Source organism: Bacillus rossius, chromosome 1, assembly GCF_032445375.1.
Source record: "Bacillus rossius redtenbacheri isolate Brsri chromosome 1, Brsri_v3, whole genome shotgun sequence".
Taxonomy (NCBI): domain Eukaryota; kingdom Metazoa; phylum Arthropoda; class Insecta; order Phasmatodea; family Bacillidae; genus Bacillus; species Bacillus rossius.
The window spans coordinates 132,254,163-132,281,480 of NC_086330.1; the positions used below are offsets into that span (position 1 = coordinate 132,254,163).

A 27,318-nucleotide genomic window follows, 5' to 3' on the forward strand; every position below is an offset into this window, starting at 1 on the left:
CGTGCCACTCAGTCCAAAGGATAAGAATTCTCTGACCTTGGTATCGGCCAATGAGCACACGAGTGTGACTTGACTACGTGTTATAACAATTGAATCTAGGCTGAAGCTAAAATAATACGTGAAATAATCGCGTCTTTACGTATTAACCATCATCAGTAGGACCACGTAATTTTCCGCGAAAATGATTTTCTGACCAGCTGTGTGTTAAAACTTCGTAACATTGTCTGTGTTTCGTGGTTCGCTGGGTTTATTTCTACAAACGCGTCCTGATTGGTCCGGCCAAACAGGGCAAATGGCTCCTCTTGCAGACGGCCACCGATTACAGGGAAACAATCGCCAACGCAGGCATGATGGGCGATCATTAGGGACCGGAAAAATTCGCCGGTTCAATGACCTGCAGGATGAACTCCATAGTTCTACGTACGCTCGGTCAAATGTCACCCACCCATTGGCTGCTGTCTTGCGAGACGTCCCAACGTAGCAGCCTGTGATTCGTATAAAGCTTTGGTTTGGGTGTTTCTCATTGGCCCAAAGTCCTCCAGGTGAGTTGTGAGCCAATAGCAGAGGCAGCACTGAGGTATAACTATTTATATTTTAGCCTATCGCGAAATTAATTCGCGAATTTTTCCGGTCTCTAGCGATCACATTATTCGTAGAGACCTGCAAAATTTGCGGTTTCGATGGCCTTCAGGATAGACTGCACATGCTCCTGTACACTCGGGCAAAGAATGCAAGTTCATTGGCTGCCGACTTGTAAATCGTCTCAGCTGGTTTGTCTGTGATTCGATCCTTCGTTGGTTGAGGGTTTATAACTGGTTGAGATTCGTCCAGATGAACAGTAAGCCAATTGCAAAATTATCTAAGAGGTATATGTGTTTGAATTCTAGCCTATCACCGAAATAATCCGCGAATTTTGCAGGTCTCTAATTATTCGGCAATGCTTTGGGCTTCGCAGCAGGGCCACGGCGAGGTAGGAAGCCACCCGCCTCCTGACAGTTGGTGGTCGAGGCGAAGGCTCACCCGGGTTGGTGACGACGAGCATGACGCAGAGCGGGCTGTAGCTCGCCAGCGCCGGGACGAGCCCTCTGAGCACCGCCATGTTCCTCCGCAGCAGCTGCTGCTTGCCGGCGCCCGGCCGCTGCCTCGCCGTCGCCGTCAGGACGCACAGCCGCGAGTCCGCCGTGTGCGCCAGGTCTGCGGCAGCGGGTGCATCGCGGATCAGTAGGGGCAGGCAATTTCCGCGAATAAATCTGAACGCCTATTAGATTGCAACAAAGTATACCCGCACCAGAGGCTTCTTCCTTGTGATTGGCGGCCGTCTGCGAGAGAAGTTTATTTTTTTGACCGAGCCACTCAGGATGCGTTTGCTTCCGCACTGAATCACTGTGATTGGTGATGTAACAATTGACATACGCCTGAAAGATATTCACCCAATCACGAAACACAGGCGATGCTACAGTGTTTTAACTTATAACTAATCTCGGAATCTTTTCGCGAAATCTGCATGGCCCTACGGATCAGTGATTTCAAATAGTTGTGCTTCAATGTAGTTTTTTTTGGACATACGCCATTGCAGTTTTGCACTGTTTAACATGGAAAATTTCTGAAAATTAAAAAAAAATAGAAATATGAATATAAAAAATTCAACGAAAACAAGACTGAATCAGCCGATATCGGACAAAAAGAACCAACGATGAAAACTAAAAAAGTATTTTGGTCAACACATCGACGACAGCATGGACAAAAAAATGTTCAAAAAATAAAATCATATAACACAAGAATTCCGTTGAAGGAAATTATTAATGAAAAAAAGTAAATAATAAAACAGACGAACACAGTGGCCTAACAACGACGAGACAGTTTAAGTGCAGACTGACGCAGCAAACATATAAACACAACGATGAAGATAAAAAAAAAGTACTATGGACAACAAAACGAGTATAGCACTGACGAACACAAAATATTTCCAGTGACAAACAGTGCAAAACTGCAATGGAGTATGTAAAAAAAACTGCATTAAATAAAAACTCCCCATTGCATGCATCATTTAAAAAAAATGTTTAAATAATTGCGTTTTAACCCAAAATACATTATGTCCATAAAATAATGTCCCAGTTACAAATTTTAATAATATCAACTGTAAGCGTTCTAGACTGTTGCTTCAAAGTCACAATTAAAGAGTAACTCAAGCAATTTTATATAAGCGCATGCGCGAATACTGCTTTGTTGTTTTCTCGCTCGCAGTGCCACCTATGTAAAATGGCGACTCCTGAGCATAAAACGTCTTGTGTTCTGCAATTCGCTAAGAGTGTTCTGTTATTTCAGTTCAACGTGCGTTTCGTTTAAAGTTAATTGTGATCCGACATGTGGTATAGGCAATTCGAATGTGTTTGTAAAAGGAAAAAGCACGGGAAGAATTGGATTTTACTTTAGATGTGTGCGTATAACTTATGGTGCACATATTAAACATTTGTAAGAAAAAAAATTGATAGCTTACCTTCAAATTTAGCTGTATAATTACCCAAATTTATTTAATTTCAGAAATATGTCTAAAACTTTTATGAACATTGTTCCCGGGAGCAATTGTACTGTGCAACATATCCAATTAAATTTTAACATAAAAACATATTTGAATGTGTTTGTAATTTGAAACTGTACGATTACCAAAATATTTTTTATTTCGAATACATTCATTATAAAGCTTTGATATAAAGTGGATATGAGATAAAGAACATTGTCTCCGGGAGCAAATGTTCCGAGTAACGTATCCAATTGTTTTTTTACGTAAAATAATATGATACTAAACTTTGATATAACTAAAGTATATTTGACTTTGAAAATTTGAATTATAAGAGTTTGATAAATTAAAACAGATGCGCAATACGGAACCATTACCAATCATTTATTCTGGTCATACGCCATTGCAGGTTTACATCGTATGTAGGTAATAGAAGAAACCTGAAGAAGAAACCAACAAAAATGAATACACAAACACACAGAAAAACAAGTCAAAATCAGCCGATGTCAAATGTAAAATGCGTTTAAAACACACACAATTCCGTGGAACGACATTGAAGAAAACAGTGACAAACAGAGGAACCCAACAATGATACTAATCATATAACCTGGACAACACAGATACAATACAGAGACTCACGGGCGAACCTAACGATGACATCAAACATATATTCTGGTAAAACAACAACGTCTGTCCATATTATCTCTTTAGTATCATCGTTGGGTTCCTCTGTTTGTCCCCGTGTTGTTTAGGGTCTTTCTTCTTCTGTATTTACTGTTCTTGTTTCAACTGTCTCGTCTTTGTCAGCCCCCTGTGTTCGTCTATGCTGTGATATTGTTCTGACTAATTCCTTCCACGGAATTCTCAGTTATGTCTACGCATTACACATCGGTTGATTTTGGCTGTATTTTTCCTCTGAGTTTGAGTTTACGTATTTCTTTGCTCGTTCTTAAGGTTTTCTCTGTGACATACAGTGCAAACCTGCAATGGCGCCTGTCTAAAATAGTGTTTTAAATCAGATTGTGTTGGCATAAACTAAGTGATTCATGAAGAAGTGGGATAAACGAAGGAGATGTTACTAACGTTAGTTGAAGTTAAAAAGAAGTAATATTAACACTGAGTGCATTTACAATACGTATTAAGTAGGGGCCTGTGTTGTTCGCGAAGATTTCGAGACTAGCTGAGAGTTAAAACTCTGTAGCATTGTCTGTGTTTTGTGTTTGGGTGAGTGTCTTTCGGGTACACGCTTACTGTTACGATCACCAATCACAGTAATTCAGTGCGGAAGCAAACGCGTCCTGAGTGGCTCGGTCAAACAAGGCAACGGCTTCTCTCGCAAACGGCCTCCAATTGCAAGGAAGAAACCGCTGGCACATGCATACTATATTTCAGTCTAATAGACGTTCAGATATTTTCTGCGAAAAATTTCTGCAACAAGTATTAAGTTATGATGATGCGCCAAACGCACCAATGTGAAGCGCGCTCGATCCACAGCATTGACCGTTGATAGTCTCCACAGAGCGCACGCGGGTGTATGACGCAACGAGCGCAGTTCACGTGAGTGCAGAGGAATGCATTCTGAATTGCCGGCGAAGGTGTTGTGCTGAGAATTTATTCTCCTGTAAAGGCTGGTTGCAATTAAAATAACGTTGGTCATAAGCTCCTTCATTAATACCACTTCGCCACAAATGGCTTTGTTTTTTTATATAAATCTACTGTTTTACTTACTTAGAGATGAAATTTTGCATACAAGGAACAAGAGATTTCAAAATACGCCCCCCCCCCCCCCCTCCAAATCCCACTTTCCCAACCCTTATATCAATATAATACTTCTTGATTAAATTGTGCGCATTTGACGATCAAAATAAGAATAAAATTACTGTATACATTTCCTGTCGCTCCAAACAAACAAACAAAAAGTAGTTTATACTATTAAGCTTTGTAAGAAAAATTCTAAATATACATTTTAAAAATAATGTTTAGTTGGTTGTTTTTTCTAACTCAAAATAACATACAAAATTATTCTAGCTTCTTAATCGTTTGCACAATGTTTCTTGGGCCAAAATAAGAGGAAACTCATTGTCTACCTTAATTTCTAAAGTAAAAACACTCATATCCCTCTAATCAAAACCGCGCAAACTCTACATAAAACCCAGACAACGCCAGGTACTTGAGCAAGATTTATCTTAGAATAGGTACGCGTCAAACCTGTAGGTACCCGGGCGGGACACACAGAGGGGCAGAAAGGTCCATGGAAAATATGTCCGGAAATGCTTCTGTTCCCCACCAGAGCCGTTACCCTGTGCACCGAGGCACACTGGGGCCCTTTCATGTGGAACGACATACCGGGAAGGTTCACAACCATACTGCGCGCACGTTAAGGCTTCCGCCTACCTGGGAACTCATGCGGGATGCAGAGCTTCAGACAAAACCACGCGCTTTGAAAACTGCTCAAGATAACCGAGTGGTGTCTGTTAACAAAAATAATTTAAGAATACTCTTATGGGGAATGAATGGTTATGTTTCCATTTTTCCTTTATAAACTGTATTTTAGAAGAGCAAACATGGTTGCAAAGCGTGTTTTCAAAATAATTTTAGACATGATTCGGTACAGATTCTTAAAAGCGCTCAATGGACCTTTATTACACATTTGTATTCATTTAACCACCATATAATATAATCCATCGATCAAATATAATCAAGTCTAACCTAATCTCATCGTTCTCCTAAGCACGACGAGAAGACTGCGCATCAGATCAGAGCCTGTGCTTAGAGGCGATACCGCGCTAGAAACACTAGCGACCGTCGCACTTATCATCCCGGCTTACTACCAAAAATACGCCTGTTGAGACGCGTAGATATCGTAACTGTGCGAAACAATAAAGACTAATTACATTGGCTTGGGAAGGAAGGGGGAAGGAATCGATCATCTTCAAGAATCGATCATTTACTGTAAATAAATAATTTATAACCGTTTAAATATTACATTATGTCCATTGCCAGTTCTAGATTCCAATAGAATTTCTAAATTTTTTTTTTAGCCTTCCTCGAATATTTTCGTTCGAATCCTTTCGCAAACCGAATGTAAAAATATTTTCGAAAGCTTAATACTCGATGTGATTCGAGGTTTGGAGTATTCGACGGGTCCTGTGCGCTCGCCTGTGCTGCCGTGTATCCGGGTGGAGCCGCAGGCCGCCGGCACCTGCAGGTCCATCACCTCGCTCGTCAGCTGCTCGTCGTCTCCGTCGTACAGCACCACGTCGCTGCACAGGTCCTGTCCGCACACACACTCGCCCTCGTCAGACACCGCCGCGCCGAGACTGAGAGCATGGTTTCAGGAGTGCATTTGTGTTGCGTGATGATCAGTGGGACGCTCGGAATCGCCTTTAAACTCAAGGCTCTCAACCAGGGCCACAACTAGAGTCTCTGGCACCCGGGACATGAATGGATTCATGTGCCCCCCCCCCCCCCCCTCTTTTTTTACACATACCACACCAATAAAGCAAGGGGTCCGGAAAAATGGTACTATTTAAGAATTTTCGATACCTACATGTAACAGTTTCTGTGCTACTGTAACTTCCATGCGTGAACCCACTATGTCCATAAAGTAGTCCGTATAATCACTAGACTTGTTCATTAAATTGTCGTCATAAATGTTTTTTAAAGATTCAATTTCAACTTGCGAGACCTTTTTGCAGCAAAGATTTGATGATATCATCATAGCAAATAGAGGATGCTATCTTGTGTTCTATGAAAATAATGCTCAAATTCGACAGTCTGTCATACTATTTCTTAAATAATTTTTTTTACAATTTTTAATTTGCTGACACTTCTTTCGCCTGAAGAAACTGTTACAGGAAAAGTAAGAAATATCTTAAGGGCTGTGGTCAGGTTTGGATATCCTTCTTCATGTCTGCGTTCGTGAATGAGCTTTAAGAAGGTCGCTGCAGATGCTGTTTTCATAGTGTCATCAACTGCCAAGGCGTGATGTTTAAAACTTTCCATTTCTTGAAATATTTCTTCTCCATTGATGCCATCTATGTATGTTTCAGACAACCATTTGGCTGAGTCTTCAAATCTTTAACTTACATTTTGTAGATGTTATTCCCATTTAAAAAGCTTAACTTGTCATTAATTGCTTGAAGAGCCTGAAACCGGGATTTTAAGGCATTCACTATTCCATCAATGATCTCTAACAAAGCTATTCTAAACAGATCGTGATCTGATAAGTTGGAAATTTCATCTTCGCAGCATTCGTCAAACATTTTCTTTTTTTTTCTTTAAAATCAGCAGGTACATTGTTGTTCTCAGCAATCTTCTTGGCTTCCACAATAGCATCGGTTGGTGCATTGTCCCTAGTAGATTCTAGATAACTTAAAAAACCATGAATGTTTCTGACTGAATCATCTACAGTTATAAAATCGCTTTGAATAACCTGGTTCACACGATCAATTTTCTTTGGAATTTTGTACCAGAAACAGGTTACGACAATGAACTCAAACTTACTGATATTTCCTAACAAAAAGATAGCCTCAGTCTTTGTCTCAGGAGATGTAACAGGGCAAACAGAAAGTTCTTCCAAAGCTTTGTTAATCTTGTCCAAATGTTTATATACAACCTCTACAGCTTCCATTCTTGCTGACCACCTAATTTTACTGAGAGGTTTTAGCGAAAGTGGTACATGTTTTTCTAGAACTTCCCATCTTAATGTTGAGGCTGAAAAAAAATATATACAGGCAATTAATTGTCCCGAAGAATGTTTGAGCTTCAGGCGATGCTTCAGCAGCATGTGCTCCAACTAAATTCAGAGAGTGAGCTGCACATGGCACAAAATATGCTAATTTATGTTCCATTAGTATTCTTGATTGTACCCCTTTATAGATGCCAGCCATATTGTCCCCATTGTCGTACGACTGCCCTCTACAATTTCTTAAGTCCAAGTCATCTGTTTCCAACTTTTTTTAAATCTCTTCAGTGAGACCAAAACCGGTTTTGTCACTGATAATGAAAAAGTCAATGAAGCTTTCCATAATTTCTGGTCCACTCTCTGTCATTTTCACATAGCGAATTATTTCTGTCATTTGATCTTTATGACTGTTATCAGGGGTTGAGTCGAAGATCAACGCAAAATACTTCGCATTTATAACATCCTTCAGAATATCTTGTCTTATTTTACTTGCTATAATATCTAAGAATTCATTTTGAACTTTCCATGAGAAATAACTTAATTGCCCTTTCTTATGTCTCTCTATGTGTTCACACAAATTTGCATTGTAGTGAGATAATAGGTGAGCTTCCTCACAGCCAGTGGTTTCACCCTATGTGACAACATTGTACTGTATTCGTATAGAGGACGCATTTAAACTTTCTAACTTCTCCCTTTATAATTTTTTATGTTAATGATGAACTTAACATTTTTCTCAGAGTATTTTAAAATAAATATATGGAGACATTATATTGTAAATCAGATTAGACATTCCTAGCATGCAAGTTAAAAAACTTTTTACCAGTTACCAGTTGTAGTAGGAATTACAATGCAAACGATTGCGGCGCCCCCACAGCTTTGCGCCCGGGGCGTATGCCCCGCTTGCCCCCCCCCCCCCCCCTCCCACAGTTGCGGCCCTGCTCTTAACTGGCACTCATTCTTCTCTTCGCGCATAGGGTGACTATGAGTTTTGTATAGTAACCATTGCAGTATTTGGCGGAGAAATAACGTGTAATGCAGGTCCCTTGAGAGCTTTCAGGAATCTGTACTGGGTGTGTCATGCCTAAAAATTATTCTGAAAACACGCGTTTGTGGTCATTTTCACTCTTCTAAAAATACAGTTTATAAACGAAATACGAAACAGAACTATTCATCAGCCCTCCGCGCATTCTTAAATGCTTTTCGTAAATAGACCCCATTCGGATATCATTCAATCACGTATGGTTTGTTCTGAAGCTCTACACACCGTGTGTGTCTGGAGGCTGTTATCTGATGGGAGATTCTGGTACAAATAACTGTTCTTAGAACACTTCGAGCAGCTACATACTATGGTTTATAATGATCTGTGTACGTATAATTATGTTGCTGGTAAAGAAGTTTGATACCATGCTACCCGGTAAACTAGTTACCGAACTGTTCTGTGGTGTATCGTCTACTCATTTTCCTGAGATACACTATTACATTTATTTTTAGGTTTCAGCGTCTCATAGTTTTGCACATACGCTTAAAGGAGTGCTTTCATAAATTTTTTGGTATCCATACTTTTTTGGAAGCTGATCAAACTGAATCAATAATACAATTATAGTTTATAGTTGATGAAGGGTTTTAATCACTTAAAAATGTATTTTGAGTACCTTAAGGACCAATGTATATCTGAGCTATGCGATCTCAAACTTATATTGCGCATTGACCCTGGAGAGAAAAATATTCCATGGCATGGTAAATTTGTTTACAAATAAGTAGGACAATTTGTCCTATGTGTGAAGCTTCAAGAGCCGTAATTTTTTTTCATTGACACGTAATATCCTATTGTGTTATTTATCTAATACGACGAATTATATTAATATTCTCTCAGCAATTGCAGGCTACTTTTGTTATAATGCCACAGGAACTGAAGGTATGTACTCGTGCATTTATGCTTTGTGTTGTCCCAGTTCCTTCATTAGTTAAAGTTGTTTGTAAACCATTTTCTTAATAGATTTCCAATGTTAACTGCGCACATTAATAAACAAGATAAAAAAATAAAGGCCAATTTTTGAATATTTGACTATCTTTTCCATATTTTAAAAAAATATATATGGTTGTATTAAACATCAATCAAAGTTTAAAAAATTTCGTAAGCGTAACTAAAAATATATATATATATACTAGCTCCAGTACCCGGCGTTGCCCAAGCTGAACACAGGGTGAAAGGAATTTTTATTGAAATCATATGTAGACAGTACCTAATTGTCTTCTTAATTTGAACGTCAATTTTCCATTTAGTTCAAATGAACGGAATAGAAGTTGATGTGCTGCAGTGCCATCTAGCGGCGAGTAGCAAAAATAAACCTTCTCCGTGAAAAAAAACTTCGATGTGCTTACTTTAATGGCGCTCAAACGGAATTATATATACATATTTTTATTGTTTCCGAAAATAACCACAGCAATGTGTTGTAAAAATTTTACAGTAGTTTTCTTGTAGCATTACAAATTATTTCTTGGGAAATTGGTTTCCAAAGGACATTTTCTTTGTGATGGTACAAAAATTGGTATTGAGTGCAGTGGCGACTGTCCCACCTGCAGGCAGAGGGCGTAGGCGATGGCGGTGCCCAGGTTGCCGCAGCCCACTACGGACACCTTGCTGCAGCCGAACTGGCAGTAGCCCTGCGCGCTGATCAGCGCGTCTCGGACGACGTCCCTGTCGCACTCGGCCATCCCCCTGCGCTCACTGCTCAGACCGCAGCGTCCAGCCGAGAACAGTTGGCACACCCATGATGTAAAGAAGAGGAGGTGAAACCTTCCGGCCGCCCAAATGCGTCCTCCACTGCGCACTACGTCACCTTGGTCGCACCGCCCGGTCTGCACGCAGCGCGCTTACGGGAATACGACGCAGAAAGTTCATTTACAATCGTTTGAATAGTAAGAGTGACCATGAAGCGTAGAAATACTTTTCTATGTACATTGTATAGCATGCATTTAGAACATACAGTTTAAATAAATGTATCAACATCCAAACACGGGGTTTATATTAATAATAAAATCAACGAAGCAATATTTTTCTGCTGTTTCATCACTTCAAAATGTTGATTGAGTCTTGTAAACATGGAATGGTAATGGGAATTGGAATGAATATACTTCGAAAATATTTATTAATGAATATTAATTAAATAAATATAACAAACATTCAGGATGCAGGCGACAAATAATAATACAAACGTATTACAAAAAAAAAGCATCTGACACAAAGCAAAGTTTCTATAAATACTTATTTGTAATTTACATAAACATAAGGGCTTTTGATTTATTCACTAAATTTAATTTTATTTAGTTACAAACAATAAACAAAAGGGTAAATAATGATAGAAAGTATATTTAAAAAATATAATATTATAAATAAAAATATATTACTAAACCAATATTATTAAACCAATATTCAGCAAAAAACAGCTTGCAGGCATTACAAAAAAATTTTCACGGCAAAAAAAACGGAAAGGTTGGTTTTGTTTATTATCTTGGAGAGGTAAAACCTAATAGTTTTCAAATCCCCCAAGCACATTGTGTGTTAAAACATGGCACATAATTGTTGGTTGATTACTAAAAATAACTCAATTGCAAAATAACTCGCCAGTAAATATTTCACAAAACCCGTATGCCTTCTACACTACATTTTATTAAAGCCAAAATCGATTCATAATGGCTTGAAGAACTCCCGTCCCTCATAGGTATTTGAATGCAATTTTAACGCGTGTATCTTGGCTGTAGGCGTTTCTTTCTCCATTTTTATAACGTTAACTTCTGAAAACTCAAAAATGTTGCTTGCTATAATTTTGATTACTGAAAATTCCATGTTATAACAAAATAAGTATTGTTTTACCTCCTGTACATTGTGCATTTGCAGGCACTCGCATAATTTGATAAGACAACTGAAGAGAGTCACGGCCTTTCCATGGAAAAAAAAAATACAAAATAAATATCTAAGTTCATCTAATTCCCCTTAAAATTGGCGTTTCAAAATTCCTCCTGGATTCTGTAATACTAAAATGATTTGAAGGCAATAAATTCAAGGGAAATGGTGTGATAAAAACATCAAAAATATAAAAATATTGAAATAGAATAAAATCATTGTAATCATGAAACATTAAAATCGGAAATACCATTTTTCCCACTTATATCTAGTTTTACGGAAAAGCCGCTTCCTTCCATAATTACTATTCCAAGGCCGCGCTGCAAATGTCCACACGTACAATTTTCAATACATAGCTGTTTTTTATATATCTCATGCGCTTTATAGTTATAGAATTTAGAAAAATTAATACCTACAAACATGCAAACTTATGTGCTACACTGTTTTTAGTTATAGCCGAGTTGTGTTAGTGTTAGGATTGTAGACACAGTAGGGGCGGATCCAAGAATTACTGGGGGGAGGGGGGCCCCGTATGATACCTGTTTATTACTGCAAAAGTCGTTATTAATCAATGTATATTTTACCCTTAGATGGGTGGGAGGGCACGTGCCCCTGTGCCCCCTCCCCCTTTCTGGATTCACCTATGGAGCACACACGCACGTGCGCTGAGAATGTACTGAGCTATGGTCCCTGCAAACCTTAATTTTAAGTATTTAAAACGGCAGTTTTTTTAACGCGTTAAATGCTATTTATAATTCTTATCTCACGGTTTTGCGTGTATACTTAAATATATTTAATCGTAATTATATCACATGTCCTCCCCACTCCATTAAAGAGAACATTTTGAACAATAGAAAAAATGCGCATGTTTCTTTTTGATGTATAGGGGGTTCACATTCCTACTTTCATTCGATTTGTTTACATGCACTGATGAAATATTTCCCCCCTTTATTAATACTACACAACCTAGTGTTTAGGTTAGTTCTATAACAAACAAGAAAAAAAGTTAAATTGAAATAAATTCTGTAGTTCTCGCTGATGCCCGAACACACAAACATTTTAAAAACATTTGATTTGAGTTTTTATTAATGGGTGGGTATATTTACGTTAAGATTTCATTTTTAATAAATTAATTCAGTAAATAACCTTTTTACCGCGAAAGACTTTATTATTATAGATAATAACTCAGTATTTTGCACGAAATATATAATCCTTGACCTAATATTAACCTACAGTTAATCATATAAAAAAATTAAAAATAAATACACGTATTATAAAACAAGTGACATTTCTACTTAAAATCACGTTTGTTTAAACTTACCTCTGCTAACACAGAATGTGTCCTTCCTTTTGCATACGTTCACCCACTTATTGCAAAGATCTTCATTTTTTGGAAAAGAAAAATATTTTATGCCAGAATCTCGAGTCTTTTTGAAATTATTGTGAAATCTGAACACTGCACAGCCACATAAAAGTACTCAGGATTATGTAAGCACCAACAATAACAAAAATTCGCACGCGAAGCAGATGAAATGGATGGGAAGCGCCTGGAAGAAGAGCGCTGGCTACAACCAAGGTGACGTAGCGAAGGAGCGCGTGGAGGGGGAAAACCTGCGCACGGTTTCACCTCCCCTTCTTTACATCATGGGCACACCTGCAAATCACGGCGCTGAACAATACATAACAAATAACGTTTTGTAGTTTTCAAATAAATGTAGGGACAAGGTTTGGATGACCTTCGCGATAAAATAAACAGTCATTTGTACATAATGGCTGTTGACTTGCGAGACTTCTCTGCCAGGTAGCCACTGATTTTGTTACTTCCTGGGTTGAGCGTTTACCATCGGCCCAGGCTCCTCCAGATTGGATTACAGTTACATCTTGACGCACCTGGACTAACCAATTACCATTACATTAAACCTCGTCCAAACGGACTAACTGGGACCAAATACGATCAGGACAACCGAAAATCCCGATAATCTGGGTAATATAGGTAATAAGCAACACACAATCCTTATATAAATAAGCTGACTTACGATTTATTACTATTAAAAACTAAATTTATTTACAAAAATACCTAGTATAAAAAATGTCCTATATTGGTTACAAGATGTTAAAAATATATAAAAATATTTTTTCACATCATTCCTTAGCAAGTAATTCTTCCACTTTCATATGTTTGAAACACGTATGACTTTTTAATGAAGCACGGTGACGCAAACGCTGTACCATCAGTAGTTCAGCTGGAGCGGTGTCAGGCTGGCGCGAATTCTTAAACTCAACAAAAATCATTTTACTACCATAACTCTACCATCTACGCAGGAACTAAAAAGGTAATATTGGGCGTACGTTAGTTACGTTCTTGCTAACGTAGTTGAAAAATTTTGCAAACATTAAATGAAATGTCCACAAACCTAATCCGGTTCAACGAGAGCCGGATGAACGACGTTTTAATGTAATTTAAAAAAATAGATGAAGTTTTGACTCGGTCTTGTGCGTGACCCAGTCAAAATGATTTAAGTCATACGACCTAGGAATTAGCCGAGCACACGTAAGAGCGCGTTTGCACGGAACGCCGTACTGCTTCAGATGAACAGGTTAAGTCAACATTTTGTACGGTTACACGGCAGTTGATATAAAGTGTGTTCATTCCATAAAATTGGGAATTTTTTGATTTTTTTTTGTTAAAAAGATTATCTCTGTTAGAGAATTGCCGTCAGAATCAATTTTAAAATTTAAAAAAATTTGTCTGTAAAGTCGGTTTACGGACGATAGTTTAACGTGACGTCATAACAAAACATTGATGAAATGATTGTATACTTTTATGAATAAAATTTAATCATTTTTATTTTAATAATAAAAGAATAAATACTTGAAATTATACTAGTAATCAGATTTTTAAAATGCAAGAATAATTAACCTTTATTGCCGAAATTGTTGTTGTAATAAGCAATGAAAACCACATTAACTTTTCACTTCACTTTATAAACAGTAAACGAAACAGTTCATGTGTAGATGACTTGTAATTATTTTTAAAAACTGGCATTTAGCTATAAAGTTTAAATATAATTATGAACAAGTTTTCATACAAATAAATTGTAATCAAATATCTATCATAAATTATATGAATCACCATGATTCTTTAGTCAATTGTAACATAACCTATTATTACTGCACCCGCCGACAGATGCTACTTTTTTAAATAATAAAAGAACAAATACTTGAAATTAAATAAGTAATCAGATTTTTAAAATGCAAAAATAATTTACCTATATTGCCGAAATTGTTGTTGTAATAAGTAATGAAAACCAGAGATTAAAATCCGTCGAAAATATTTTTGTTTTTATGTCTTCCAGTGCTTAAAATGATATGCAATTGTGGCCCCGGGCACGAAATTTTATTTATAATTCATTAATAATAACGCCCCTCGCGATAAACAAAGGAAAATATGTATTAAGGAGTGCCTGGTTCCCGCGATAGCGGATAGATATCGCCATTCATTCGGTTCGCGTCCGTCACCGTAGATGGCAGCACGGTAGGGGGAATAAAATTATTTCGTTTTTATAACACGATTTTATAACAAATACGCATCCCAAATACACCAAACTTATTTATAATGTGTTACAATATTTTTTAAAACATTGTGCAAAATATCCCGGGTGTAATTTGAATTATAATGTGTAACTGTAAAACACCATTGTTCGTTAAAAACATATTTGAATATTCAACATTACTTTTAAATAACCGTACCGATTGTGCTAAAAATCGGTGGACGATCGTTAAATTACATAATATTAATAATTCAAACGACGAAAATATGATTGAAAAGTCAAATCGATGGTTGTTCCAATCGGGTGGAAGAGAGATGCCACGCATGCGTACAATGAGCATAACAGGACACATCCGTAGTGGGACATCCGTAGTGGGACAATGTGCGTTACGGGACACTTTTTCGTGCGTGCAGCCGGCGTTCATCGATTTATTAGACGTTGCCGCGTCAAAAAAATATATACCTGTTGAACTTTTTTTTGCAGTAGGTAAAATATTAGGCCTACATGAACATGTGCCAGAAACCTTCTCCATTTTACGTTTTTCGCAAAGGACTCTCAACACTCATCAGCCAACTGAACTACTTTGCCAACCATTTAGTTTGGTTGAGAAATGGCCTCGAATAAAACATGTTGAGACTGTGTGTAACCGCAGGTAAAAGTTGAACAAGTTTACCCGAATTTGTTCAAGTTCCGTGTAACAACGCCCTTAAGTGTCATGGAGCGACGAATACCCATGAAATAACAGCGGATTCAGAGACTGAAGATAGCATATCAATAGGAGACAACGAGGTGACTGGAAACGGACATGCACATACTCAAGTCAGTGAAGGTGAAGTAAGTACCATTCAAGCTTTAGCGTGGAGTGATTTCGGAGGACTAGAAGAAGTTAAATTCAGATGGACATATCTATCGTATAAACCAGATAAACCCCCCCCCCCCCCCAATACAAATTTACCTTTCTGCCAAAAATTTGAGTTGAAAGATTTATCATTTGCACTACCACTCTCGGTACCTATTTATAACATACACATTTTTTCCATAATTTTTTTACGTTGAAATACAAATTGGAAAAAAAACCTATGAATATCAAATAGCAACCTGTTTTGTAATTGTTACCGATACCTACTTATGTTAATTTTAACATGATGCGATTAGGAATTATATCTACAGAATAATTAAAGGTCCAGGATTAAATAAAATATTTATTGTTAACTTATTGAGTATTATTCCAAGAGTTAAATTTTGGAATGAACTAAATGGGCAAGAAAATAAAAATTCATGTTCATAGCAACTAGGTAGATTGATTTTTGAGCCCGAAATTCGCAATGCTGTAGTTGTCATCAAAATCCTTCGTGGTGTTTTTGAGAAAGAAGTATTCGAGTACATGTTTCACTCACGTATGTGCCGGATTTTGTAATTTTTAAAAAATACAGTTTATCCAATGTATGGTATCGCTTACAATTCCTGTGTTTCCGGTACTAGTTAATGAATAGCCCTCCCATCTCCGCTAAGAAATTGTATTGAGAAAAGAATGAGTGGTTTATTTTAAAAAAAAAGTTATTTAAAACAGTTCGCAGCGCAGTTCTACGACAGATATGAGTTCCTACAAGAAACTGGTATAATGCGCGGGTATCATTATTCTTATGTGTGCTTTAATATTACCTAAATAGTTTGTTACAAATAATTACTACAATAACGAAACTACACACTAAACCCTATTTAACATACTTAAATACTTGTCTTTAAAATAAACCTTCACTGTAAGTGGTTTCTCATAGTTTTACTTGCAATCATGTATTTTACATGTGTGATCCTGATCTGTCAAGTATAAAGTAAAGCCTATTTTAATTATTTCTTTCGCTGCTTACATTCCTTTATTTGCTAATTTTACTTTCTTCTAACATAAAAATAACATAAATACTGCTCTAGCTATATACACTTTGCATGAGAACGGAAAATTTGGAAAAGTGCGTTGTTGCGTCAATGATCACATTCAAGTATGAAAAAAAATTTCACCATAATATTTACTTATTCATAGAAGTGAAAATAAGCCATAGAAAAAAATGATGAAATAAACCCACTAATCGAAGTACAAAGTTTGTAACTAAAATTTTTTTTATTCGTTTAGAAAAACTTATTGAAATAAAATAATTATGTTAATTTTTAGATTCTTGTTAATTGTACGGTAATTATAGTGAAGCAACATTATCCTATATCAATTACTTAAAAAAATTTGTTAAAAAGCCAGATATGCTTCTTTTGTTTCTCTATAGCTATATTTTTTTTATGTAACACTGCATTTATGGGCATACACATTATAACGAATCTAATGCCGCAGTAATAATTATATTGCTAACATTAATGAAAATTTAACTAAAAAAATAATATTATATTTAAATTTTGATATTTATAGTAACAGTTAATTTTAGGTTGTACACATATTACAATACAACGGCGTTTAGAATTTTTAACAATGTAAGTTGACTCATCTATTTTTAAAAGCAACCTGAGCTTCTATGGATTTGATCTTTGGTGAAAATTTTGGCAAAATAATGTTAATAGGGTAAATAGAGTGGTATAACAATTCCTAAATCCATGGATATGACACCAAAGTCCGTAATCGTCTGTGTTAAACGTAATTTGGGATCACCTAAATGCAAAATGCGATGGGGAAGCCTAAGATTAATAGAAATGTGTAAAGAGCCGAAAAATACCCAAACGTTCGTGTATATATTGTAGACGGGCCTAGGTGATTTATGTATATTTTTTTAATTTTCTTAACATAGAGAAGTAATTTAGGCTTTAATTTAGATTTGCTGTCTTGGACGCAGACATAGCCTGGGCAAAAGAGAGAAGCAGACTGATTCTTGCTCTTACTGGGGTCAATGTGGCCTTTGAGTCAAAGACTTTGTACCCATACACGCACAGCACTGAAAAACGAAGGAATTCTATGATAAATAGTTTGCCAAAAAAAAATTCTTGGAAAATGTACAAACAACACAGTGCAAAATAGATGATACATTCCTGCCGAACACACAAAACTAATGGTTTGTTTGACTAAGAAGATTACGGTATTGAAGACTCCCAGATAATGATAAACGGGCTGTTGCAGTAAACCGTTTGTATAACCCGTGGCAATGTGTTATAAAATGAAGAACAATTTACCCGTATCGTTACAATAATTTTCTTGTGAAGTGTACAAAAACTCGTTACTGTACCCTCCACACACTTTATACCTCGTGAATCTGAATATGTGGGAAGAGGTGAGCCCTCTTTATCTTCATTTATATTTGATTAAATGTCGAAAACTTAAACATTCTTAAATAAGTTTTGAGTGCCTTCATGTGTGTTTTTTTTCTGGAAAAATCTGCTTATTAACACTTAAGTTTGTAGGCCTTTAGCCTAATTGAAGGTTAAGGGCCTTAAAATGCAAAACCTAATTCTACAGTTAAAAACGTTACACACACCTATGCCTTACATAGGATACCAACCTAAAACCCCTCACACAAATTGTAGTGGTTTCACTTATTTTTATTTTTTAACGTTTATCTCGTTGCTAATTTTTCATAACCAACAAGCCATTAAAAACGTTATAGACAAGTTGATATACAATATCTCATATGATGACTCATTGACTATTTGTCCGATTTGTGACCAAAAACATATTCTGGGACTGGAAAAATTCACTGTTTCTATGACCTCTAGGATAGACTCCACGATCCTCTATGTACTTTATCAATTTACACCTGCTCCTTGGTTACTAACACGAGATACCTGTCAGCTGGAAAACATGTGATTCGCTGTTTCTTTGAGAGTGTTTTTATTTGTTATTTTTTTCATTTTCTTAGAGTCATTCAGGTAAACTATGGTCCTATCACTGAAACAGCATGCAGGTGAACCAGTTTGCAGTCCAGCCTTTCGCGAAATGAATCCGTGAAATTGTCCTGTCACTACCCAATCTTACCTACGACTAGAACCTCAGAAACTCGACCCACTACGGAGATCAAATAACGTAGAAATAATAACTAGGGCATGTATTCTACGTGAAACATTTTTTAATACCAGCTGTGTGTTAAAACAACGTAGCATTGACAATGTTCCGTGATTGAGTTTCCCTCACGTGTACGCCTACTATCGAAACACGAATCACATCCATTCACTGCAAAAACAAACGCGTCCTGAGTGGTCTGGCCAAATAAGGCAATATGGCTTCTCCTATGGGGCATACACAGAGGGAAGGATGGCGGTATAGGATGCCCCCCCTCCCTCGAAATCCCAAAGAAATCTATAAAAATCTATCATTTCTTCCAACAAAGGGAAAGCAATTGAAAGAAAAACAGCTGGAAAAGTGGTTATATTCCCCTCCATCCCTTCCCCCCTTTGGCGAAATGTAATTCTGCGTATGGTCTTGACTTCTCTCACAGACGAGACGGTCGCCAATCACAATTAAAAAATCTATTAGCGCGGGCTTCGATGTTTGCGCAAAAAAATACATGCCCCTGACGATAACTTTACCAAAGAATGAGTAACTATAAAGCTGGGCTCACAGTGATCCGTATCATCCGTTCGTCATCCGTCCGTCCCCAATCACGTGACCTGCAGACAACCAGCGAGTGGGCCCGGAAAATTCCGTACGTCCGTCGAAACCTTACCAATTTGTAATTTTTGACGGACGGAAAGATGACATAACCCCAAAATGTTAGCAGCAGACATATTACAAGCAAACGTATTTGTTTAGCTGCTTCCAAAGAATGTTTCAAATTTACGTTTGAAAATTTTTTTAAAGTTTTATGTTTGTTACAAAAACTGTACGAGTCGTGCAAGAAATCTGAAAATACGGTAATAAGTATCAGAGCTAATACGATTAACTTTGATGATCGTCATAATATATATTTTTTCACCGCTATCTAAGCCTCCTTGTCTGCTGGCAGCGTCAAACTGGAAAAGTACTTGATGGACGTACGGATGGACTCAGGGCCGGCGCGTCCATATAGGCGAACTAGGCAACCGCCTAGTGCGCCAAGTAGCTGGGGGCGGCGCAGCACGACACATAACAGCTCATATAACATGTTTAACGATTATTGAAACTAGATGAAAATAGATTTTTGTAACGGTTTGGAATGTTTATATTGATATAAGTAATTATTTAAAGTCCATGGTGACCTGTTTATGATTTGTAATAAGTAAAAAAGTGAAAAAAAAAAAAAAAAACAAGCCTGCTTACATTTGATTGTTGACAACATCTTAGGCTTACGTGATGTATTTTGAGGCAAGGAAAATTTTGTTTGGCGTGTTTGGAAGGGGGGGGATTAAGGTTTTTCGCCTAGGGCGCCAATTGACCTTGCACCGGCCCTGGATGGACCTACGCTCCGCTTGTTGACGGATGGACGAACGGAGCTCAACGTGATACAATAATCAATTAGCTGGAATGTGTTTGAAAGGTTTTATTGAACGAAAGACGGTTGCACGCTCGGCAGTTGGCGAGAGAAACGGAAGGTTACGGCCGGGCGTCACGGAGTGGAGGGCTGCGGGGAAGCGGTCGCGGCGGTGCGGAAGAAGCTCTGCCTGGCGTGCTCCTGGATGAAGTTGGCGCGCCGGGCCGCCCTGAAGAACTGCTGCCTGGACTCGGCCGAGGTCTGCAGGTTGGCGGTGGCCAGCACGCCGCGGCCGCCCACCACGCACGGCAGGCTCAGGAACGTGTGGAGCGACTCCTCGCCCAGCTTCACCTGGGCACAGCTCCTGGCGCTACTCACGGTCCCATTTGTTCTGTACGCAGGTACGTCGGAGGGGCAGCAGGGGCGAGTCGCTCCCGTGCTGTTATGCATGAGTAGCATTTCGCCCCCCTCCTTTTCCCTGAATAAATGTTTGGTCCTAGTAGTATTTTTCTCAACCAGTAGTTACAAACGTTGCATTGGTGATCACATTGATTAGAAAATCAAATTTATGATTGTCAATATACTGTAAAATGATTGCAAATTCCTAGATGGCATTTTATTTAAATTGTACTACATCTACTGTCAGAGTAGTATTTAATACATACTACGTCATCAAATTCTTGGAATGGTGTATTTAATATTTTGGTTCGGAAACTCATTACATAGCACAATTTTGCATCTAAAAGTCCAAATTTTTCCGGGGGGGGGGGGGGGGGACCCCCGGACCCCCCCGCTCTAGGACTGAGGTAAGTGTGATACATCTTTTCGCCCCCCCACTCATGAAAACGTTCCGACGTCCCTGTCTATACGCAACATTAAAACAACTGTATCACCACAAAACACAGTAGAAATACTGATTTGGATTACTACTCGGAAATACATGCTTTGTGTTGTCCCAGTACTTACATTAGTTAAAGATATTTGTAAACCGTTCCCTGAATAGCCTCCAAGTACTACTAACTGTAATAAGCATAATAAAACAAAATAAAGTCCAGTGATAGGATATTAGATTATCTCTTCCATGGTTTAAAATATATGTATATATGCTTGAGTTAAAAATAAATTAAAATATATTTTAATGCCCCAATGTTCGTAAGAAATACTCAATATTATTTCGAAAAACGTATTTCGTATATGCAAAAATAACCATAGCCATGTGTTGTACAAATTTACAAAATCTTTGTTGTAGTACCTTTTTCAAACTGTTTATATGCTATTGGTTTCCAAAGAAATCTTTTGTAAAAGTACAGACCTTTTTTTTTCAATGTACACACTAAAGGTTCGCAATTGATTGTAAAAAAAAAAAACTTGGCTATGAAAAACACGAATAAGAAAGAGTCTTATAGATGTCTAACTGTTAACTTTTTCTTTCAGAGCATTAGGTTTTATTTCGTTACGCTTTGACGTGGCTGTCTGCCTCCGAGCGCTCACCTCCACGTGCGTGGTGACCGGCAGGATCTGCATGGTGTTGCGCAGCACGGCGCTGCACAGCTCCACGACGCCCAGGGCCGCGCTCCACGAGATGCAGCCCTTCTTCTCCACTATCTCCTTCGAGCTGCAGCCGAGGGCGTGTGTTTATGTACTCGCAATCACTTGGCGCAACGCAAACAATTTTACATGCAAATAATTAAAATAAATAAAATAATAAAAGGCCTAGAGTGATATAAGCACTGTTAGTAAAGTATAAATTCAATCAAACTAAAAAAAAAATAAAAAAAAATACTCGGTATTCTATGTTAATATAAGCACGTTTTTGAATTGATCGTTTAATTTAGTAATTTTTTGGGTGTAGTTTTAATCAGTAAATAAAATCAAAAAGGATGAATATTTAACCTAAATTATTACCTTTAATTATGTATTAAATCATGTAACCATTTAAATACAATTACGTTATATATACGGAAACATAACCACACTTACATAAATACACGAGGCGCCACCTCCAAAAAAAACTTTTTGTGTGTTATGAAACATTCTATGAAAACAGTGGGTGGCCAAGTATCCATTACAGCCCTTTCACGAGACGGGCGACATTCTGTCGCTCTGTCGCATCGACTTAAACAGGTCGCTAGTGGTGAATTAATGCACTGTAATCGATCCATACACACGAGCGACTTTTTTTTTTATTGTCGCGACCAAAAGGACGCAACTGGGGCCATTTCTGTCGCGAGTCACCGCGTCCAAACAGTCGCTGAGGTTCGCTAGGGGCAATGAAACAGGGGCGACACGACTGTAGCAGCGACTGCCGCGAGCCGACACGCCAGAGCAGGGCGCTCGTCTCGTGGTGCAGCGACACGGCATTCAACACCGAACATAACATCGGAACTGTTCATTACAGAGACAGAACTCTATGAATGTGCATTAAAGATTAGTGATGAAAATTTGAAAACGAAGTTGTGGGCAGATGTATGTAAGAGCGTTGTCACAAATTGGAAAGACCTGGTTGTAGAAGAAAGAGAAAGGCAACAAATTTTATTTATCAAAAGATTTAAATAAGTTGCTTACTTAAGTACTAGCACCCATTTCTGTCTCTTTTTTTTTAAGTGAAACTTCTTTGGGCGCGATGAGAGTAAAATATCTAGGCCGAATTTTAATGCGTTTTTGTGAAACAATAATTTTTTCCCCCTAACCTAATTAATTACTAAGTATGTTTGGGAGGGGTCTGGGTTAGGGAGAGACTCTAAGTGCGTCTCAGGCCGACACATGCATATGTGCTAAGGAGGGGGATTGGCCAGTCATGGCAGCAATTGGCGCCATGACTAACTCCCCTCACTTGGTTATTCTAGACTATAACTAGAGTTAAGTTGGGTCCAGGTAAAACCTCCATAGACAGAGGGAAAACCCTGGACACTGACATGCGGGATGGAAAATTTCATGCATTATTAGTGCAGGTTGGCTACAGGAACAGAAGGATGGTTCTGGAAGAAGAGTTGGACAGAGTAGAAAGGCTACTATGTAAATGGGCGGGAGCTTGGACATTTTGTCCGCGTTTGGTTTTGGTAGCACTGGTTGTTTTGGGGGCGACTGTAGTCGTTTCCCGCCAGGCTGCCAGCCAGCCGAATAGTTGAATAATTAATTATATATAATTATACGACCGCAACGCCCAGGTTGCCCCAGTTGCCGCGGTCGTGTGTGCCGACTCATTGTGCTTTGTGAAACATTGTGAAAAGATTTCTGACGCTAATAGGTTGCGGACGGTGCAGAGATCTCGTTGGGTCTCATTTCCTTGGACGGGCTCCACGTGACGGTGTGCGGCTCAGGTTGAACCCCGCCATGCTGCAGGGATAGGCGTGTCGCGGCGGTAGGGACCCGCCTGCGCCTGACGCCACCCGACTTGGGCAGAGGGCAACACAACGGGGTTTGAGCTTATTGTGTGCACCGCGCCACGGGCCATATTCGCAAGAAAATTGTGTTCTTTCAAATACGTATTATTTTAATTTCTTCTGTAAATCAGCACCATTAAACAGTATGATATGAGTATTGTTTTAACTGTGTAACTAATTTTTTTCTTGTATAATGCTTTTCATGCTTTAGTTTGACAGGGTAATTATTTGACATGAATTATTATTTTATTAACTAAATCACACACTGTATTATAATTATGAGCCCACGAGTGTATAAATATGTTAATTACAATTAATAACACGTTAGTTAAAAAAGTTTAAACAAATCCCGTGCGTGGAATATTAATTCTTTTAATTTTCACTTTGGCTTATGGTAATTATGTAAAGAATTGCTGTGAGGAAGGTCGGTGCTGTTTAGTTTTCACGTTCTGGAAAGGCGGGCATGTTACTCATTGAGTCATTGTTCATTCATTCTATCAATGCCTATGAAAGCATTGCAGTATGTTTATGTAGCCTATTGGCAGAATCTGTTGCAATATAACTCAATGATAAGGTGATATTTGCAGAATTACAAATGCAGTGTATTAGAATGCTCGGTCAAATCTAACCTAAACATAATATAAAATTAAAATAAAAACAAATTTATCATAATAAATTCTAGCTTTTATATTTACTAAACAATTTTTATATTTGTTGTATTTCGAAATTGAGTAATATTTATTGTTAACTAATCAATATTGATCGATCAATAATTAATTATTGATATCCTGAACTCTTATTTTGTAGTGAGTAATAATTTTAATAATTCATATTTATTAATTTATTTCTATTTTATACGAATTTATAATAATTACAATAAGTTACGATTCTTAAATATTTGAAAAAGAAATAAAACCCAAAAAATAACCCCGCTGTTTTATCTTGTTATTAAATTGTATAAATCGTTTTGCAGAGTAATTACTTAGTAATATTATAAATGTGGTTGTGAATAAAATTTATCGAAGTTGATTTGATTTTTAAAACGTATATAAATTGTAGTTACAATTATTGTTTTAATGCTATAGTAGGGGTCCTGAAAATATTAATATAACTTTATATGGTGTGATTATTTCAACAGTGAGTAATAGTTATTGTTAATTAATAATTGATTATTAAATAATAATTATTGATGTACTGAGCAGTTATTTTGAAGAGAGTAGTAATTTTATAGTCTTTTTTTTAATTTTTTTAAAGAAATTTATTGTCTCCTTTCGTTCTCGCTCTCTGTGCCGTTTTACCCCTTACGATATGCTAACGAGTCGAGGTTTGAATTGTCAATGAAGTCTCACTTCTATCCCATGTACTGAGCTACACGCGATTCTTTTTTCTTTTAGCTAATGCGTTCCGATTAAGCGAAATTCGACAGCGAAATGCGGCAGAAGTGTGCAAGGTCGAGCGACTGCCGCCTGAAACAGCTACTTTCTGTCGCTCAGTCGCTGCGACAGGAAGTCGCCCGTGTGTAAGTGCTCTTATTGCAGTGAAACTGCGCGGAGAGCTCTTTGTTCAGCTAATGGTGTGCGCCATATTGGCGTGAGACCCAAAACATTAATTGAAGTGTAGTGTTCGCATTGCGGAAACAGGTTCCAAGGACTGTATTTTATGGCAGAGTCTGTGCTCTAATACGGAAATTCTACTACGTGAGCAAGCAATTATACCCTAGTTAAGTTTTGTTTTGAGCATTAGTGAGGAAGATTAGTTTCTCCAACAGTTTCCTATACTCTCAAATATTTCTTTTGTAAATGAAACTGGAATAATTATGTAAAATTACAGGTATTTGTACATTTGTATGTTTGCAGTAACACTGGGTTCGGATTCTTACCCAAACATGTATGATCTGTATTGTACCAGTACCTCCAATAGTTAAAGTCAGTTTTAAACTGTTTCCTGAATAGCTTTCCAGTATTAACTGCGCACATCAACAAGCATGATAAAACAAATTTAAGTCAAATGATTGAACACTCGATTATATTTTCAATGGTTTAAAAAAACTACTCTTGAATGAAACATGGATTAAAATACAAAATCATGCGCCAATTCTCGTAATAAATACTTAGTATTTTCTCGAAAAACTGCCTTCTTACAAGCAAAAAAATTGGTTGTCTGTAAAGTCGGTTTACGGACGATAGTTTAAAGTGACGTCATAACAAAACATTGATGAAATGATTGCATACTTTTATGAATAATATTGAATCATTTTTATTTTAATAATAAAATAATAAATAATTGAAATTATACTAGTATTCAGATTTTTAAAATGCAAGAATAATTAACCTGTATTGCCGAAATTGTTCTTGTAATAAGCAATGTAAACCACATTAACTGTTTACTTCACTTTATAAACAGTCGACGAAACAGTTCACGTGTAGATGACTTGTAATTAATTTTAAAAACTGGCGTTTAGCTATAAAGTTTAAATATAATTATGAACAAGTTTTCATATAAATAAACTGTAATCAAATAACTATTATCAATTATATGAATCACCATAATTTTTTTTAGTCAATTGTAACATAACCTATTATTACTGCACTCGCCGACAGCGTAACGGAACAATGAGCGTAACGGGACACAGCGCAACGGAACTATGAGCGTAACGGGACACTGCGTAACGAGACACTTTTTCGTGCGTGCAGCCGGCGTTCATCGATTTATTAGACGTTGTCACGTCAAAAAAAAACACATTGCCATGTGTTGTACAAAGTGACGATGTCTTTCTGGAGGTATTGCGCGGGGGTTTCGTCCCCCCCCCCCCTGGTCGCGAGGCGCGCGAGGCGCAGGGGTGCCAACCTGTCGGCCAGCGCCGCCGGGGAGAAGGCGGGGTCGTCCTGCAGCCTCTGCTGGGTGGAGGGGTCCATGTCCAGGAACGGCACGCCGCCCACCGTCACCCCGGCCCAGTCCACAACTGCGGCGGACAAACGACCAGCGAACACACTCACAACAACGTCCACATTCAATGTGAGGAGACCGCCGGTTACAAATTATACAGGGAACCTTCCTGGATTTATCATCATCTTCGTAAATTTGCGGGTAAAATTTTCACTTAATTTGAACATGAACCCTCAAGAATAATCTTGGTATATTAACAAAAAATGCTGTACTAAACACAGTTATTCCTCCCACCTGTGCGTTTACCCTGTTTGTACAGGAAAAACCAAAATTCAGAAGTTGAAATACCACGTGGTTTCTACAAAGATACGGTAAACTCAAATGACAAAGAACTCATTGTTTATGTGAGGTGATTTCCTCGTAAAAAAGTCCGTAAATGTACTTTAATTTCTAAGGTGAGGTCAGACATGATGAGTAGAGTCCGGAAAAATACGCCGATTTATTTCGAGTCACATTGTGTCAGCTATTGGAAAACTCTGGTTTGGCACCAATCACTCAATCAAAGAATTATCGAATCACAAGCTACCCAGATGAGACGCCTCGCAAGTCAGCAGCCAATAAACAGGTGACATTTGCCCACGTATGCAGACGATAGTGGAGTACGTCCTGGAGGTCAATGAACCCGCGAATTTTTCCAACCTCCAAAAATGAGTTGTGAAATAATTTTATAGTGGACTAGCTGAAGAACCGGGCGTTGCCCGGACTCTAAGCAGAGAAAGGGACTGGAGATTGTTTCATCTAAATCACACAGCTCATTATTATACTAAGTTAATTTTTACATTTCTGACGTCAGTGCATTTATTAAAACACACAAATTCCTGCCTTTAAATTTTATTGTTTGAAGTAGTTCTGTCCTAAACTTGCACCTTGTCCATGTACGATATAGCACAGTCAAAATAACACTGCGTGTTTTGATGAAATAACAAACAAGTAGGGACTGGAAAAATTTCTCGG

At 37.7% G+C, this 27,318-nt stretch overlaps 2 protein-coding genes across 3 annotated transcripts in view; both read right to left on the reverse strand.

Annotated features, from left to right (window-relative positions):
- The window catches only part of LOC134535738 (L-lactate dehydrogenase-like), a 31,797-nt gene extending 21,877 nt beyond the window's left edge, over positions 1-9,920 (reverse strand). The window contains exons 1-3 of the mRNA XM_063375004.1: positions 9,783-9,920; positions 5,678-5,792; positions 1,021-1,194 (exon numbers count right to left, since the gene is read on the reverse strand). Coding sequence (XP_063231074.1) covers positions 1,021-1,194; positions 5,678-5,792; positions 9,783-9,920 — 427 coding nt within the window. The remainder of the gene's footprint in view (positions 1-1,020; positions 1,195-5,677; positions 5,793-9,782) is intronic.
- Positions 9,921-20,088: 10,168 nt separating this feature from the next.
- The window catches only part of LOC134529489 (L-lactate dehydrogenase A chain-like), a 34,609-nt gene continuing 27,379 nt past the window's right edge, over positions 20,089-27,318 (reverse strand). Inside the window, exons 6-8 of one of the 2 annotated variants that reach the window (XM_063363632.1) lie at positions 26,266-26,380; positions 21,527-21,650; positions 20,089-20,386 (exon numbers count right to left, since the gene is read on the reverse strand). In XM_063363632.1, the coding sequence (XP_063219702.1) occupies positions 20,171-20,386; positions 21,527-21,650; positions 26,266-26,380 (455 nt within the window). In that variant the 3' untranslated portion in view covers positions 20,089-20,170. The remainder of the gene's footprint in view (positions 20,387-21,526; positions 21,651-26,265; positions 26,381-27,318) is intronic. The other variant, XM_063363641.1, reaches the window with a different exon arrangement.